At 36.8% G+C, this 18,818-nt stretch overlaps 1 protein-coding gene across 3 annotated transcripts in view; it reads left to right on the plus strand.

Annotated features, from left to right (window-relative positions):
* LOC127969044 (DNA mismatch repair protein Msh2) overlaps nucleotides 1-18,183 on the plus strand; it is a 290,453-nt gene extending 272,270 nt beyond the window's left edge. For 2 of the 3 annotated variants that reach the window (XM_052570633.1, XM_052570635.1), the window contains exons 2-10: nucleotides 13,664-13,762; nucleotides 13,881-14,004; nucleotides 14,085-14,235; nucleotides 14,340-14,437; nucleotides 15,888-16,133; nucleotides 16,230-16,434; nucleotides 17,180-17,427; nucleotides 17,516-17,685; nucleotides 17,779-18,183. In XM_052570633.1, the coding sequence (XP_052426593.1) occupies nucleotides 13,733-13,762; nucleotides 13,881-14,004; nucleotides 14,085-14,235; nucleotides 14,340-14,437; nucleotides 15,888-16,133; nucleotides 16,230-16,434; nucleotides 17,180-17,427; nucleotides 17,516-17,685; nucleotides 17,779-17,946 (1,440 nt within the window). In that variant the 5' untranslated portion in view covers nucleotides 13,664-13,732 and the 3' untranslated portion in view covers nucleotides 17,947-18,183. Of the gene's footprint in view, nucleotides 1-10,293; nucleotides 10,551-10,758; nucleotides 10,908-10,985; nucleotides 11,274-12,016; nucleotides 12,164-12,250; nucleotides 12,401-12,489; nucleotides 12,624-13,373; nucleotides 13,574-13,652; nucleotides 13,763-13,880; nucleotides 14,005-14,084; nucleotides 14,236-14,339; nucleotides 14,438-15,887; nucleotides 16,134-16,229; nucleotides 16,435-17,179; nucleotides 17,428-17,515; nucleotides 17,686-17,778 lie in introns of those variants that run through there. The other variant, XM_052570632.1, reaches the window with a different exon arrangement.
* The last annotated feature ends 635 nt before the right edge of the window (nucleotides 18,184-18,818 follow it).

Below are 18,818 nucleotides of genomic sequence, written 5' to 3' on the forward strand. Positions count from 1 at the left end.
TCTGTTTCCCTCTCTCTTTTTTGAATAACCGCCAAAAACCGTGTAGTTGAATAGTAGGCAGCAGTCATCATTATTAGTCAAACTTCACAAAATTGTGAAAAAACCATATAATTATGGACATATTTTATACCAAAACTGACATCAGCTGCCCGTCAGGAATGCTTGGAGGATGTTTCAAAATAAATTCTGGAAAATTCAATTCAGATTTTAACAACTCTGGAATGCACAGGCTTGAATCTTGACAATAACAGACAAGCTCTGGATCTTTGGCAGTAAAGCCGATTTAAAAAGGGGATTTATATTCACATAATCTACCACCTCAGTCAGATATAAGAAGAATAAATAAATCAGAATTAAATGGACAGAAAAAGAGCACTTTTTATTAACATCAGGAGCTTTAAGAGAGATCAGTGATATAAAAAAAAGATTAATTATTATTTTTTATTTTTTTTGATGCTCAGTGTTCAGAGAGATTTGGCTATCTTCATTATTGAAATGATTATATTTAGATAATGCAGTCTTTTTAAGTACACATTGCTCTTAATGTTGACGTAATATATCTATGAAGGAGGCGATATTATAAGCTGCCTGAGTGCATATGTGTAAACAATACAATACATTCAATAATAAGATTCAAAGAATTCATGACTGAAGCACTGAATAGGATTAGATTTAAAAGCACAGATTTTCTGTCTACGGTGGATATAAATTATGTCACATCCCTCTTTATTGCCCTTTGCAGATATGCAGTAGAGCACCACGGTTATAATAAACCTCAAAGATAGCTTTAATTGCTGCAAATAAAATGCTCAAACATGGCAGGTTAAAGTGCAGCATAACTGATATTGCAACAAGGATTACTGTAAAACCTTTCGAGTCACTTAACCTAATGGTAAAAAAGCAGCGACCTTAGAATATGGCTTGACAAAAGAAAAAAGGTTGAGGCTAATTAATGTGTGATTAATATTTATATAATATACTGACCCCAAACTTTCTTGATCAGTGCTGTTGTGTGTCTCAGACATTGTAAATTGCTACCTGTAATTCAAGTACAGCAGAAGCTTGAGTTTCACATACAGTACAGCATTAATATTTAACCATGTATTTAGTGAGGCCTATTTGACATCACCGAACGCTCCAGATAATTAACACAAAAAAGGAGCTTTATATATAGAGAACAAACTGTAAATGTATTCTACAGTTCATTATTAGAGAGGCTATATGTATCTGTTCATTAAAGTGATTGCAAAATATGCATGCAATATATACATCTTAAAGACGAATTCCACTTTATATTTAACCTTTTAGACCCTCTCTCTCTCTCTCTCTCTCTCTCTCTCTCTTATTCCAGACGGCCCAGTTTTAGACATCTGATATTCAAGACTTGGCTGTTCTCACACACAGACACTGTGTTCAGTACTCGTTGATGGCCAAGTTACTGAGATGCCATTTAGCAGATAACAATGATAAGACTAATATGCACATCCATTATGCTGACAAGGGCAATTACCGACATATGACCGAATAAAATAACAACTGATAGCTTTTTTTGGCTGGTCTTTGTCTTGTGTTCTTCTAGAAATTATTTTATTGCTCCTGCGCCATTTACTTGTCTTGATGATTTAATGTTATTGACACCATTTGCTTATATACAGAGAGGAAAAAAAACTATTATTTTTCTGTTTTACATTTTTCAGTTTTATTATAGTCTTGCAATGAGAATGTTAAATTGTTTAGACTTATAAATGTTCTATATACCTACACTGTAAAAATTTTCCAGGATTTCACAATATATAACTGTAATATTTCACAGTTAATTACATTATTACCACTTCACAGGCTTTAACTGTGATAATTCACAATATAATACCGTATTTAGACTTTTACTGTGAAAATAATGCAGGCGCGGGGCTTTTACAAGAAACTACTGTGAATGCCGTCTTTATTGAGTGGCAACTGCGGCAGCGTCATCAGAGCGTCATCAGAGCTCTCTGATCTACGTGGTCTCATTCGGTGGATTCAGACAGCGGTAAGTGTTTAAATGTCAAACTTTATCAATTTGATGGTTTTTATATGATAGTGCATGTAATTTAAAAGTATGAACCAAATTAGGGTTAGTTGTAGGTTCTGTTGTCATGTTTTTGTAAGTTAGCTGGAGCAGACTCGCATAGACGATTAAGCGCGCAAATTTGAATGAAAAGACGTTGGTTGTAGTGTTAATTATACCGTATTAAGTTAACTGTGAGATGTCTGATTAGATACACCGTCGAACATTTAACTTTAGCTTTACTTAAAGCTTATCTTAGTTACTCTAACAGCGTTCTCTCTTTTACCACAGCATTTTCTACATTGACCGACGATAAATAAAGTTATAAGGTAAGATGTGGCCTTAATGTGGGTATTATGACAGTTATTATTAACTAGATAAATTATGGTGTTTGTGGATTTGGGCAAAGGTGGATTAAATTCATCTCAAATTAGTAACTTTATGCTTTTCTTCCCTGCTGTGTGTGTGAAACGGAGCAACCGTTGTCTTTCTCGTCAACAGAAAAATGAATGGGGGGCTTCATCCAGCTGAGTTCACGCAGCATTTTCAACCGCCATTTTTATTCGGATAATTTTCAAAATATTACTGTTATTGTGTCATGAAATGTAGTTTTAAAAGTATTTCAGGCGAGAATGTAGTTGTTTTAAACTCAAATATGCGGTTTATTTATAATGACAGAGTCTATTTAAAAAATGTGTTTCGCCGATCTCGGAGATGAGCTCCATGCGATCAGCGGGAGCTCCGTCATCATGTATCCGCCGAGAGTAGCCTTACCTCGGCTAGATCTTCTGACATTTGCCGCTGGCTATGATGTGTCTTTAGTGGTTCAAGATCAAATATAAATCTTTGGCCTATATTCAATTTATCTATTAATATGTTATATATATATATATATATATATATATATATATATATATATATATATATATATATATATATATAGGTCATTTTTATTCCTGTCTCTATAGAAATATGAACTTTTGTCATATAGCTCCGGTTGACTGCTCACTGACAACATCTGTCGTTCCTCCTTGTTGAATGAGTGGAGAAGGGTATTCCTGCACAGCCGGAGGCTGCAGGAACATACTGTTGAATGAGTGACTCCTAGCAGGCTCCTGATTGATTAACGCGGCGCGAATTGACGCCAAAGTTCAAATTTTTCAACTCGGGCGGCAGACGCGAATTCGCGTCAAACGCTAAATGCACAAAAAGCACCATTCGCGCTTAACGCGCGTTTCGCTTGAAGCGCTCTATTCGCTCGTCAATTCGCGTCTTCCGCGCCGCACTTAACGCCCCATTCGCGCCGCGAGACCTCCAGACGCGCGTAAACGCGCCAGACGCTCTATTCGCGTTTGGTGTGAACACCGCATTATACGCAGCTAAAACGCTGGTGTGGACGGAGATATTAGTTTTAATTCTCCGTTTCTAAACGAAAACGCAGTAGTGTGGATGGGGCCTTAATTTGTGTATCTGTGCTGGAGACCAGACCAGATTAGACCAGAGACAAAGCTTAAAGTCAGAAACAACTAAAAAACTGGGTGCTTTATTGTGAAAAAGATATAAGAAATGAAATGTTTATCACATCATCTGTGAACGGGTAATAATTCTAGGAGGAAGAGTACAAGTAGAAACAGCCATAGGGAGATGGACAGGCCACAGGCTCTTACTCCATCCTCTGCAAACGGAACATGTAAATTATGTAAATTGTTGTGTGCGAATGCTTTGCCTAGGTAAATCACACACCTCTACTTTGGTGAAGGTCTATTCTTGACTGTGTTTGTGATGGAAATGTTTTTCAGTTCAGTTCCATGCATTTTTTTTTCTGAATTACAGTACTTACACCTGAATTACACCTTTGTTTAAACTGAGCTAACTTTAGTTTGACTCTGTACTGCAAAAGCAGTGACCCACTGAAGGTGGTGACTGGGAACTGACACTTTTTTCATCACACGAATTAAACTAACAGGTTTCTTCTGTCTTTTTGTTTGTAGGTGCTTCTTGGGCATCAACCCAGAGACAGGCACAAAATCTAAGAGGCAGAGAGGTCACATGAACCAGCAAGTCTGCACTCTTATCAGGAAGCTCATTGACTTCGAATGGATGTCAATCTAATGTAAGCTGTGTTCCAATTTAAGAACGGACTAATGAAACACAGTATCTGTGTTAAAGGAACATGCTGACTTTTTGTGACTTTATCTTATTCCCCGTATCCCCCAGAGTTAGATAAGTCTAAACATACCCTTCTCATCTCCGTGCTTGCCGTAAGTCTGTCTGAGGCACCCACCGCTAGCCTAGCTTGGCACAAAGACTGGAGGTAAACGGCTCCAGCTGGCATACTGCTCCCAATAAGTGACAAAATAACGCCAACATTTTCCTATTTACATGTTGTGATTTGTATAGTCACAGTGACTCTAACCATCTTCTAACCGTATACATACTGGGAACTATATTCTCAGAAGGAGTGATTTTCCCACAGCACCTGAGAAGCCCTGTGGTGAGGAGCAGAGAGTTTGCTCAGAATTGGAGTAAATCACTCCAAAGAAGTAGCAGTGCTTCGCCTTCTGAGAATATAGTTCCCAGTATGTATACAGTTAGAAGATGGTTGTGTCTCATATGACCTTGTTATTTGTACACACTGTGACTATACAAATCACAACATGTAAATAGGAAAATGTTGGCGTTATTTTGTCACTTATTGAGAGCAGTATGCTAGCTGGAGCTGTTTACCTCCAGTCTTTGTGCTAAGCTAGGCTAGCGGTGGGTGCGTCAAACAGAGGCACTCAAGGAGATGAGAAGGGTATGTATGGACTTATCTAACTCTGGGGGATACGGTGAATAAGCTAAAGTCCCAAAAAGTCGGCGTGTTACTTTAAGCTAGATGTAGTTATGCAGTAAGAAGTTTACTGAAGCTATTAAAGGGTTAGTTCACCCAAAATTGAAAAATCTGTCATTAATTACATCCCCTCACGATGTTCCAAACACAAGAATTTTGTTCTACACAAATTAAGAAAATTTTAAGCACTATGAGAGCTTTCTGATCCCACCTATAGACTACTATGTTATAACCATTTTCAAGTCCGAGAAAGGTAGTAAAACCATCGTTAAAATAGTCCATGTGACTACAGTGGTTCAACCTCAATGTTTATGATGCAACGAGAATACTTTTTGTGCCCAATGCAATCACATGCATGATCGAGAACACATCACGTGAACAGCATCGGATACTGGCACAGAAAGGAAAAATGTTGAATAAAGTCGGTATTCTATTTTGTTTTGTTTTGTTTCTGCGCAGTAAATGTATTCTCGTCGCTTCATAACATTAAGGTTTAACCACTGTATACATATGGACTATTTTAACAATCTTTCCGGGCCTTGAAAGTAAAATAATTGCTGTCCATGGAGGATACAGAAAGCTCTCGGATTTCTTAAAATATCTTAATTTGTGTTCCAAAGATTTTTGGGGTGAACTATCCCTTTAATGTGTTCTATAGTGTCTCCTGATTCAATGTAGAGTTTAGACAGACTGCAAAATAAATGTGTAAAATTAATTGTTTTTACGTTTATTTGATTTTAACATGCCTTGACGTCTAAAAAACGTGAAATTTACAGTACTTTACAATAGTTTTAAGTGTAAATTTACATTACTTGCTACTGTGTTGAATTACTATGCAATTTAGCATGCAATTTTTGCTTAAAGGGTTAGTTCACCCAAAAATGAAAATTCTGTCAGTAATTACTCACCCTCATGTTGTTCCAACCCCGTAAGACCTTCTCTCATCTTCGGAACACAAATTAAAATATTTTTGATTAAATCTGAGAGCTGTCTCACTCCTCCATAGGCTTCTAAGGGATTGAAACTTGCTGGCCCAGAAAATGTATTAAAAACATCATTAATATAGTCCAAGTGACTACAGTGGCTCAATCTTACGTTTACCAAGCAACGAGAATACTTTTTGTGCGCAAAACCCCCCCAAAAATAATGACTTTATTCCACTATTCATTTCCTTCTCTCTGGGCCTCGGGTGAATTCATGTAGTATAACAGCGTAGCGCTTCTGTGTTATATGTCACATGCATCACACACATGACCAGCGTCGGCCAATAGTCAGCCTACGTGTGACGTATAACACAGAAGCGCTACGCTGTTTTACTACATGAAAAAACTCAAGGCCCACAGAGAAGGAAATGAATTGTGGAATAAAGTTGTTGTTTTTTTTACGCACAAAGTATTCTCGTCGCTTTATAAACTTAAGATTGAGCTACTGGAGTCACTTGGACTATATTAAAGATGTCTTTAATACATTTTTCTGGGCCAGCAAGTTTCAAACCCTTAGAAGCCGATGGAGGAGTGATCCAGCTCTCAGATTTCATCAAAAATATCTTAATTTGTGCTCTGTAATTACTGACAGAATTTTCATTTTTGGGTGAACTAACCTTTTAACCTCAATCATGTTACTTTCAGTCCTGTTACTCACGTGAAAAATATTAGGACTGGGTAAATGTAACAGGAGTGATTAGAGTCCTGGTTTGTTGATTTAATATTAATTGAGAGTACTATTCACATTTTTTTTAATAGTTGAAATTACTTAAATTGTAGACATTTTAGGATTAGTGTTACAATGCGAGCACCATACTTACAGGGAGTCAGTCCACCACAGAGTAACTTAAACTTTTTGTCTTTCTTATCTTTTGTATATAGTGGATAGAACCCACACTATGCAGGTGCCAGCTGCGAGGGAAGGAGAGAGACACCTGCGACACCACCTTTTTGTCTTTTCTTACATCTCTCTCCCTCACTCTCTCTTCTCTGTCTCCTTCTTTCTCTTTTGACACACATTCCTGTTACCCAGTGTCAATCCCTGTTGCCCAGTGTTTTATTCATGTAATTAAATTGTATTTTACTTCTAAAAAATAAAAGTTATGTCACTGTTTTTATCAGTTTTGTTTGGTCCATTTATGCTAAATCACAGTAATAGATAGACATTCACAGTTATGTACAGTAATTCTACAGCTGCTTACTGCTAAATTACAGTAATAGATAGACTAATTTCACAGTTAAATACATTAATTCTACATCTGCTTGCTGCTAAATTACAATAATAGACACTAATTTCACAGTTAAATACATGAATTCTACAGCTGCTTACTGTTAAATTACAGTAATACATAGACACCAACTGTAATTTCACAGTTAAATACATTAATTCTACAGAAGCTTACCGCTAAATCACAGTAATGCGATGTCTAAATTACTGTGAAGTCACAGTATACAGCTGTCATTTCACAATAATTTACTGTAAAAATGTTACAGTAACTTACTGTGAAAGTCATGCAATTATTAACCTGCAATTTATTGTAAATTTACAGTCAAATAATTAACAGTGTATATCTGTCTTATATGTCTTATATGTATATATATATTTATACTGTATATATTAACGGTGGACAATATAATTAGAATCAACGCACGCAACATATACTTAAGTACATAAAGTGGTACAGTGCTTGCATTATTTGTGCATTTAAAAAGTTTGATATTATGTACAAATTTCCATAATTAGAAATGATGACAGATATCTCAATACAACAGAGGGTACTTTAAAATCTGTCGGTTGAAGTCCTGATGATTTAATCCTCTGCAGTGCTCCCAGACAGTTCTGCCCTGTCCCAGCAGTAACGGTCAGACCATTGCATCTGGCCACAGTCCAGAGCACTGCAGCAGGGTGCCACCCCCATTAAAGCAGGCCATCCCGTCAAAGGCCACTGCAGAGAACCAGCACTCTCTCACTCGGCCAATATGGGATTCATCAGAGAACAATACCTCTAACATTAATAGGACTGACACAGACACAGGTTGTTTACATACCTCATTTGGCAAGTATACTTTGTGGCAGCAGTCCATGTACAGTATTCATTTGTAAACATACCTAAACCAACAATTATATTTATCAACCTGATGAAACTGTTTCTAGGTAAAGACGTAAAGGAAGAGTTCACCTTAAAATGAAAATGTGCTCACCCTCTAGATGAATTAGTTTTTTCATCTGAACTGATTTAGAGAAATTTAGCATTACATACTTGTTCACCGACTGATCTTCTTCAGTGAATGAAGGCCTTCAGAATGAAAGTATAAACTGCTGATAAAAACATCACAGTAATCCACAAGTATCCACACTAATACAGTTCATCAGTTAACATCTTGTGACGTGAAAATCTCTGTTTGTAATGAACAAATTCATCAAGATGCTTTTAACTTAAAACCGTTGCTTCAAGCTAAATGTCCTTGATCCATAATATTGCTTTCTCCAGTGAGTATATTTACAACACATTTAATTATTTTGGGTGAACTACTCTTCTAAGTTTTCAATGCAGAAGAAGTGATTTTTTTATTGAACGATAAAGCAAAAAATTAGAGAATCACCTTAATGTGACAGTTCATGCAAACATTAAAATGTACTCACCCTCATGTCATTGCAAACGTACTGTACAGCTTGCTTTCTTATTAGGAACATAAAATAATATATTTTGGTTACCATTGTGACTTTCATTGCATCAAAAATACATTTATCTCAATTTATCTCTCTCAAATGATCTTCTTTGTTCCACAGAAGTCATACAGATCTGAAACTACATGAGGGTGAATACATAATGAAATCATTTTAATTTCTAAGTGAATCATTTTTTTAAGGACAAACCTTGAATAGGACACAATTATATGTGTAAAAACAGACACATGAATGAAGGGAGAGATCTGCTAAGATGAAGCAATGCCTCTGCAGCTTTGGCTTGTCCTCCATCCAGTTCTCTCAAGTTTGGAAAGTGACTTATATGTTTCAGAGGAACAAGGTTGCATGTGTGTACATATGTATACATATACACTCAGTACTTGACTATACCTACATTTATGTACACATGCAAAGTGTACTTAGGAGGATATAATGCAGAGCAAATGTTTGCCACAGCTGATTTCCAGGTCTGTTCAGAGAGAGGCACATGGCTGAAGTGGCTGTTATGTAAGGAGTCTTTCATGTACAATCCCTGCAGGGATGGATCGCTTTTCATTCTGGCCTCACCAGCTCAGTTCTGACATCAAGTGATACTTACCTGCTATTGCAACTTCTGCTTCTGCTTGGATTCCAAACCCATATCTCTTAAAGGGATAGTTCACCTGTTAGACACTTGAAGCAAGCTTAAAGGTACTATTGTTTTTCAGCAATTTGCTGTAGCCTTATACCAGCCCATGTGTTTGAGTGAAGCTCAAAGTGAGGGCTCAAATGAACAGGCCTTTAATTACAGCTTCATACAGAATGGATAGTTATTTTGTCCAATGGAATGAAACAAATAACCATCATTAAATGTGATCTCGCTGATCTGTGATTAACCCCACACATGCAAAACAACTATTTTCAATCAGTTTTAGCTGTGATTCAGGCATATTCAGTTGATTATGGCAGCTACATTTGCAGGTTAAACAACGACAGTCATATCATATTATAATATGAGTAAATACAAGTTTGTAAAACCCTGGAACAAGGGCTTTTTCATATTACATTATGTTATTCAAAGATGTCTTTTAATAAAAGGTATTTATGTGTTCATTCATTCTTGTGTGTGTGACTCCCTAAAATCAGTTCACAAAAGTGGTGACATAATTATAATGAAACAACATCAATCTGTTCACAGCTTGTTGCATTTTCCCCCACAGCCACACAGAAAATAAATGTTTTAGTTACTATAATAACATCAATAACATTGTGATAAAATACTTTTGACTTAAACTTCAATTACTTTATTATATGTTTTCAATCATACCCCCCCCCCTTCTTTTTTGTACTAAGACTAACATGATTCTAGATAAATGTGGGCAAAGTACATTTTTAAGGTATTTACACTATGTATTAATCGTTAAATTTTGTAATATCAACTTTGTTAGGTATAAGTATATGTAATATAAATAATGTTATATATTGAAATATATGACTAATTATATAAATGTACATCAAGTAGGCTATTTTTATAGTGTAACATTTTTTTTTTTAATAAATGAAATAAATAAACATCACATCAAAAACACTAATCCTTACCACACATCCCAATTTTCTCAATATCCCAAACATTTCAAAAATCCTTTTAAGAAAAATGCTGAAAAGAGATTAGGGTACGCAATTTAGGACTTTTTCCCCAATTCACTGATTTGTTACAGAATAACGCTTTTGTATTTGAGTCGTCATTTTAACTCCGCCCCGTTTGCCTTTGACCCTCCTCGCGCGCCTGTGCTGTGGCGGGAGATTCCAGCATGGCGGTGCAACCTAAACAAAATCTGTCCATGGACAGTGCGTCTGAACATGGATTTCTGAATTTTTATTTTTCCATGCCCGAGAAACCGGACACCACCGTGAGAGTATTTGATCGAAACGATTACTACACGGTGCACGGAAAAGATGCGGTTTTTGCAGCCAAGGAGGTTTTCAAGACGAATGGAGTCATCAAAAACCTGGGCACAGGTTGGCTGCTGACTTATGGAATTATTTCATATAATACTTGGTCCATTAAAGATATTTGGTTCTTTGTTTATTTCTGTTGTGCAGATATTTACATCTTATTTAAACTGCATCCGTGTAATACCAGTTTGTGAACAACTTTAAAATGATGTTTGTATTGTTAAATCAGAAATTAAGTCTAATAAAGGTGCTTTGTATTTTAAAAACACAGGCAATAAGAAGTTGGAGAGTGTGGTCCTCAGTAAGATGAACTTTGAGTCTTTTGTGAGGGACCTGTTGCTGGTCAGGCAGTATCGGGTGGAGGTTTACAAAAATGCCAGTAAGAGCAGCAAAGAACATGACTGGCAGATATCTTACAAGGTAACTTGCAGTCTTCACTGGTTAATACAACATTTTTTTCAACGTATTATTTGATCATGTTTGTGTTTTGTATCCCAGGCGTCTCCAGGAAACCTGACCCAGTTTGAGGAGATTTTATTTGGCAGTGGAGGAGGTCCTGGGGAGGGAGCTGCCGGTGTTGTCGGGGTTCGTCTTGGCACCGGGGCTGATGGACAGCGTGTCGTCGGTGTTGGCTATGTGGACAGCACCCTCAGGAAACTCGGTGTGTGTGAATTCCCAGACAACGATCAGTTTTCCAATCTGGAGGCTCTTCTTGTGCAGATCGGGCCCAAAGAGTGTGTGCTCCCTGGAGGAGATGCAGGCGGAGACCTTGGGAAACTCAAACAGGTGACATGCTTATAGATGCCAGATTGTGTGTTATGAAACAAGATGGAGATGCACAATATATTGGATTCATAGTGATGTATAAATTCTGGATTTAAATGCCTTTATTTGCAATTGAGAGTTTACATCTCGCATTTGTGACGTTCAGTTTTTTTTTTTCAGCCACAGAATTAGAAAAAAACAATTCAGATCCTACGTATATCTCGCAATTTGAATTTTTTTTCTTTCAAGTTTGAGTTTATAATTCACAATTCTGACTTTGCACAAAAAGGAAAAGAACACAGCCAACGTTCTTTGTTTTCTTTAGTCATGTCGAACGGGTTTTACTTTTTATGTGTGTTTCTACTGCATAGATAGTCATGTTTTATTAACAGCCTGTATTATAAGTTATGAATTTTGCCCTCTTTAAATGTAATGTAAAATAATAAATCGATATTATTTTATACGATTTCTTTTATACTCTACAAAGCTTTGATGCTTAAGTTCACTTGAATTATTTAAAATTATTGATTTTTATTTATTTATTTATTTTTTTTTAAACAAGTTTTATTTTAATATAGGACACTTATTGGTTATCAAACAAAATGGAAAAATAAAGAAGTGAAAAAATAATTATTTTTTTTTAAATAATTTATCAGTTTATCATATCAGCCAGAATTTTAATATTGGTGCATCCCTAGAACAAGATTGTATAACCTTAATCATAATTATTATTTCTTACATGCTTGTTGCTGTTCATATTTCAGGTGGTGCAGCGTGGTGGCATTCTGCTCACAGACAGGAAGAAATCAGAGTTCACAACTAAAGACATTGTGCAGGATCTGAATAGGCTTCTGAAGGCCCGGAAGGGAGAGACTGTGTCCAGTGCTGCACTTCCAGAGATTGAGAAACAGGTTTGGGGCTCTGCAGCACAATTTAGACATGTGAATTCTTCCAGGTCCTTGCCCAGGAGAATAAATCAGGTTATTGTGTTTTTCCAGATTGCAGTGTCTTGCTTACAAGCCGTCATCAAATACCTGGAGCTTCTCTCAGACGAGGCCAATTTTGGTTCCTTCAAGATAACCACCTTTGACCTCAACCAGTACATGCGTCTGGATAATGCTGCTGTGCAAGCTCTGAATCTCTTCCAGGTCAGGGGTCATTCAAAAACAAGAAATATGCATTTTGTTCAGTGGAGGGTTATTGTGAGTTCTGATATGTACCACTTCTGTTTTCTCAGGGGTCTTCTGATGATGTTACAGGCACTCATTCTCTGGCAGGCCTTTTGAACAAATGTCGTACTCCTCAAGGACAGCGGTTGGTCAACCAGTGGATCAAACAGCCTCTCATTGACAAAAACAAGATAGAAGAAAGGTGAATTATTTTTTTTATTACACATTTCTTTTAATGATTTTCTAAAACATTTTATTTCAATGTCATTCTTTGATTCACTTTGATACATATTTATTGAATGGTATATGTATGTGCGTGTGTGTATATAAATCTGTATTACAAACCTAAGAAGTATTCTATATCTATATATAATTTTTATTTTTATTTAAATGGAATTGAACTTCATTCAACAAGACTATAATTATGATTTTATACTCCGATCTAAAAGTTTAGGGATGGTAGAATTTTTGAAAAGTCTCTTATGGTCACCAAGGCTGCATTTATAATATCAGAACTTTACAGAATTTTAGTATTTGAATATATTAAATGAAATGTATTTCAATGAATTTTCAGCAGCCATTGCTCCAGTCAGTCACACAATGATCCTTCAAAAATCTTTCTAATATGCTGATTTGGTCCTCAAGAAATATGTTTTAAAACAGTTGTGGAAACTGTAGTTTTTTTTTTTCAAGATTCTTTAAACAAAGATCAAAAGAACTGCATTTACATGAAATAAAAACATTGTTACTGTGAAAGTTGATCAGTTTAATGCATCCTTGCTGAAGAAAAGTACTAAATACTAAAATGAATTAGAAAGCTATGGTTTGATCAGTTGACCATCATTATCAGCTCTTTTGTCTTTTTTAAGTATGGATGTAGCATATTTTTAACGTTATAGAGGGTTTATTTTTGCCTCTGACTTTATTACACATTTGTGGGCATGATGTGCAGACTAGATCTTGTGGAGACTTTTGTGGAAGACTCTGAGCTGAGGAAGAGTTGTCAAGAGGATCTTCTCCGCCGTTTTCCAGACCTGAACCGAATGGCAAAGAAGTTCCAGCGTCAGAGCTCCAATTTACAAGACTGTTACCGAGTCTATCAGGCTGTGGGGCAACTGCCCAGTCTGGTGCTGGCCTTGGAGAGATACAGTGGTGAGCAAAATTTTGCCTGTTAACCTTCTTATTTGCATTTGAGCAGTTTTCACTGAGTGACAGCTGTAATTTTGTTTAGGGAAACATCAGGTTCTCCTGCACGCAGCATTCATCTCTCCCCTCAACGACCTTGTCTCTGACTTCTCCAAATATCAGGAGATGATTGAGACCACACTAGACATGAACCAGGTTTGCTGTTGCCATCTACACTCTGTGCTTCAATCAAACTTTAAGTTTAATTGGTAGGTTGCTCTGGCTAAATTCTGCAATTCCTAAAATGTATGCCACTCTTGTTTTCGTTGTCCAGGTTGAACATCATGAGTTCCTGGTGAAACCTTCATTTGATCCCACCTTGAGTGAGCTCAGGGAGAACATGGATCGCTTGGAGAAAGCCATGCAGGCGGCCTTGAACAGTGCGGCTCGTGAACTTGGTAGGTGAACATAATGTGGAAATAGTACGCATATTTATGTTAAACTAGTAAGAAATCCAATCGTGTTTGTTTTGCTTTAGGTCTGGAAGCAGCTAAGACTGTGAAGCTCGAGTCCAACGCACAGATTGGGTACTTTTTCCGAGTCACATGCAAAGAAGAGAAGAGTCTTCGCAACAACAAGAAATTCACTACTCTAGATGTTCAAAAGAATGGAGTGCGATTCACTAACAGGCAAGACAAAGTTGTTGAAGGGGATGTTTAAATGCTACTGATTAGAGTTTTCAGTGAGTGATGGGGTTGGCCTTTTTTTATTTTATTTTATTTTTTTTTTACAGTAAGCTGAGCTCTTTGAATGAAGAGTACACTAAAAGCAGAGAAGAGTATGAAGAAGCTCAAAACGCCATTGTCAAAGAGATCATCAGCATCGCTGCAGGTGAGCAAGTCATTTTCGTTCAGTGTGTATGTAAGGAATGTTCTGGATTAAATGTTTACGCATTATAATGGGAAAATTCCCTCATTAATACAGTACATGGTGCTCTATTTTTGCGGATTTATTTTTATAGTGAGGTTAAGCTCGTTCTGTAACAATAAAAAAGTGGATGAAACATGGATATCAGAATGTATATTCCATAAAACATGGTCCATTTTAATTCAGGCTCACTTTGTCCCAGCTTATAGTTTAAAATAATTTCTTGTAGTAATCAACATTAATCCACAAATGTTTATAGAGCCTAATGTGTATTGAACATGTTAGCCATTTCGGTTACTAACTTTAAGCTGTTTTCAGTTAAAGAGGTTAACATTAGTCAGTGTGTAATGTTGCTATTTGAGCATAAACAATATCTCCAAAGTTGCTGTGCTGAAAGTTCAATGCAAGCGGAGATATCGTCCTTTAAAATTCTGTCAGTTAAATTTAAAAAAACTAGTTTTTTTTTATGGGCCTACAACAAGTTACCTCCCAGGGTTCATTACATCACAAACCCAGATAAACCCCGCCCCCAGGAACATGCAACAAAGAGGGCGAGGCCCTTTTGTGCTGCTTTAGAGAAGAAGAGAAAACTAGGGGTGCAAGTAAAAACCTGTGCATATATGTATCACGATTCTGTCTTCTACCGATTCTAATGGATTCACATTTCTAAATCATATGTTCTAAATCAGCGATTCTTAATTCTGTTCTGTGTCGCCCTGCTTTGCACACACTGTGCTCCTCTCTCTCTCTCTCTCTCTCTCTTTTTCTCTCTCTTTCATTCAGATCATCAGCTCACTGAATACACTCATTTTCACATAGCTATGAGATGCTTTATATATAGACGCACTTGCAGTTGCTTTCCTGTATTACAGCTTTAATCAGGATAAAACTGTATATTAAAAGCTAACCAAGGCAGTAGCATTTACAAATAGCAGCGTATCTAAACATATGAGACAGCAACAAACAAAAAACATGCTGTGCTTATACAGGTTCTGCGCGATAATCTTCACTAATATCCTCTGCATCTCAAATTGGCTCAAACTGATAAGCAATATAGACGATGCCAATGTTTACAACAAGAACATATGCTGCTGAGGTGAGGGGTGGGACGTTCAGATGTGCACTGGCGGTTTAGCCAATTACAACACTCTGGACCAGCTAACCAATCGTATATTACTGGGGGGAGGAGCTTCATAAAAACGGGAACTAATCGGAAGTGTTCAAATGAGAAGGTACAGAGCTTTGTTGAATAAAGGTAAATTATGTTAAAAATGTTTTTTAAAAACGAAGCATAAACACGTTAGACTGCACCCCATAAACACAATCAAGCCTAGAAAAAAGGCAACCACCCCTTTAATCATGTTGTTGGCACACATTGCGAATAGTTTAATAAGCCTGTGTTTTTGTACCATAGGCTATGTGGATCCAGTACAGACTCTGAACGAGGTGATCGCTCAGCTTGATGCAGTTGTGAGTTTTGCTGTGGTGTCCCATGCTGCTCCAGTGCCTTACGTAAGGCCTAAAATACTAGAGAAAGGGTCAGGGAGTCTCATTGTAAAGGCGGCAAGACACCCCTGTGTTGAAGCCCAAGATGATGTGGCTTTCATTCCCAATGATGTCACCTTCAGAAGGGGCGAGGAGATGTTTCATATTATCACAGGTAAGCTCTTATTTAATAGGAGGATTGTGAAATAGCAGTTTCATGTACATAAATGCATTAATCTATAATAAGCATTTTCTTCTCCTATATTTTTAGGTCCAAATATGGGTGGTAAATCTACATACATTCGTCAAGTGGGTGTGATCGTGTTGATGGCACAGATTGGCTGTTTTGTACCATGTGATGAGGCAGAGTTGAGTGTGGTGGACTGCGTGCTCGCTCGAGTGGGTGCAGGGGACAGCCAGATCAAAGGAGTGTCCACCTTTATGGCTGAGATGCTGGAGACGGCTGCTATTCTTCGGTCCGAACTCAGATTTGACACGTTTTGTAAATTATTTTTGAAGGAGCATTCTGGGTTCAGTACAAGTTAAAGAGATAGTCCACTCTGACAAGTTCTGTCATCATTTACTCACTCTCACGTTGTTCTAAACTTGTATGACTGACTTGTTGAATGTTCGTAACCAAATAGTCCTGGTTCCCATTGACTTCCACTGAATGGACAAAAAACACAGTCGAAGTCAATGGGAACCAGAACCCTTTTTTTTTGCTAAAATTATTTAGTGGGTAGTTTAAGACGATATTTTATAAAAATAAATCAATGCAGATCCAGTATGAGGATGAGTAAATGACAAAGTTTTCATTTGAGGGTTGAAGGGGCCAAAATGTAAATATTAAAATACAGTTTTTGTATTCTAGCTAAAATATGTTCTAGCGATTTAGTATATCTTTGTCACGGTAACAACATAATGCCATAAACTCTTAAAAGAAATTAAAACCATTTTACCACTCAAATAATGAACATGTTTTAACAAGGGTAATGTGAAGCACGAATCTAAATTATTTTTGTAGTAATCAGTATTGTGTGGCCATATGAACTTATATTGAACCTGGAATATTCTATAATACATGCGTGACATTATGCAATGCTTTCATGAATTTTAGGTGCATCCTGCATAATTATTTTTTTATGCTTTTGATACATTTACAACATGTCCATATTGTGCCACTTTTTAGTAATGAATGCATGTCATGTTTTGACACTTTAGATCAGCCACAGAGGATTCTCTTATCATTATTGATGAATTGGGCAGAGGCACATCCACATACGATGGCTTTGGTCTGGCCTGGGCAATTTCAGAATACATTGCTACCCGTCTCAAGTCCTTCTGCTTGTTTGCCACTCACTTCCATGAACTGACTGCACTTGCACAGCAGGTTCCCACTGTCCGTAACCTCCACGTCACTGCCCTGACCACAGACAGCACTCTAACAATGCTCTACAAGGTGAAAAAGGGTACGTGACTCTTGAAACATTTTCTAAAAACTTTGTGTATTTCCTTTGTGTTTAGTGGTGTATGATGTTTGTGATTTATTTGACATAGGCGTTTGTGACCAGAGCTTTGGGATTCATGTGGCAGAGCTTGCTAACTTCCCCAAGCATGTGATTGCTAATGCACGGGAGAAGGCTTTGGAGCTTGAGGAGTTCCAAGATATCTCCAGTGCTGGGGAGGAAGCTGGACCTGAAGCCAAGAAACGCTGCCTGGAGAAACATGTGAGATTGAAAAATAACTGTTTGTTTACTCTGCTGCTCAATGTATTCAATTTTTACATTTGATAGACTGATTTGCTGTAATCTTGCCTATAGGAGGGGGAGAGGATCATCGAGGCTTTCCTGGCTAAGGTTAAATCAATGCCTGTTGAAGGCATGTCTGATGAGGCTATCAAAGAGGAGCTGCGCAAGCTCAAGGCAGAGGTCATCGGACAAAACAATAGCTTCGTCAATGAGATAGTGACACGTTCTGCCAAAGTCTAACTGACTTAAGCCTGAGGGCTGAGCATTGGCTTAGTGGATAAACATCCAATAATTTCTATAAGCATTTTTTTTGTATAATGGAAATGGATATAATCTATAGTAGATTAGAAATATGTTCCATTTTAGCACCATCCCTTTCTTTTCAGTTGATTTTCTCAGGTTATTTTGGAAAGTGTTGCCACATTCTTAAGCTTTCTGTCATAAATTCTCTCTCAGAGTAAAATCTTTCTAAAAATACTTTGTGTGTTTATTGTCAGTTAAAATCACAACAGCAATTTTTGTTAGTGACAATGTTGCCATCTAATGGATAGGTTTGGAACGGTTGAAATGTTTACCTATTTTCAAAGCTAATGTTTTAATATTATAATTAAAAACATGTTTAGTTCAGACTGACCTTATTCGTACCCTTTTAAATTAACATTTAGATTCATAAACGATACAGTATTTTAAAGGTGCTAAATACACTCCAGGACACCGCAGTGGATTGCAAGGAGGTCAGGAGAATAAATAAAACTATTAAACTAAAAGAAGAAAAACTGAAAATTATTAAAGAAATTATTAAAACATTGAATTGGATGCATCTAACAGTGTGGTACTAGAAAGTATAGTTGAGAATAATGAAAAACTTCCATTTAATACATTTATAATATTTTTCCATAGTATAAAAACATATACTCAAGCATATAACTCAAGTAAATATACTCTAGCTGGATATTAAATAATAGGAGTCTCGCACACAATGAGTGGTGGAGTGGTATTAAAAATCCCTTTCATTGCTTACCTGGTAAATAAAGAGATTTTTTTTTTTTTTTTTTTTTTTACTGAGCTCTTAAGAAATGTTCAAGTACTTATTTTTTTGATTGTTCAGTTTA

Source organism: Carassius gibelio, chromosome B12, assembly GCF_023724105.1.
Source record: "Carassius gibelio isolate Cgi1373 ecotype wild population from Czech Republic chromosome B12, carGib1.2-hapl.c, whole genome shotgun sequence".
In the NCBI taxonomy this organism is placed as follows: domain Eukaryota; kingdom Metazoa; phylum Chordata; class Actinopteri; order Cypriniformes; family Cyprinidae; genus Carassius; species Carassius gibelio.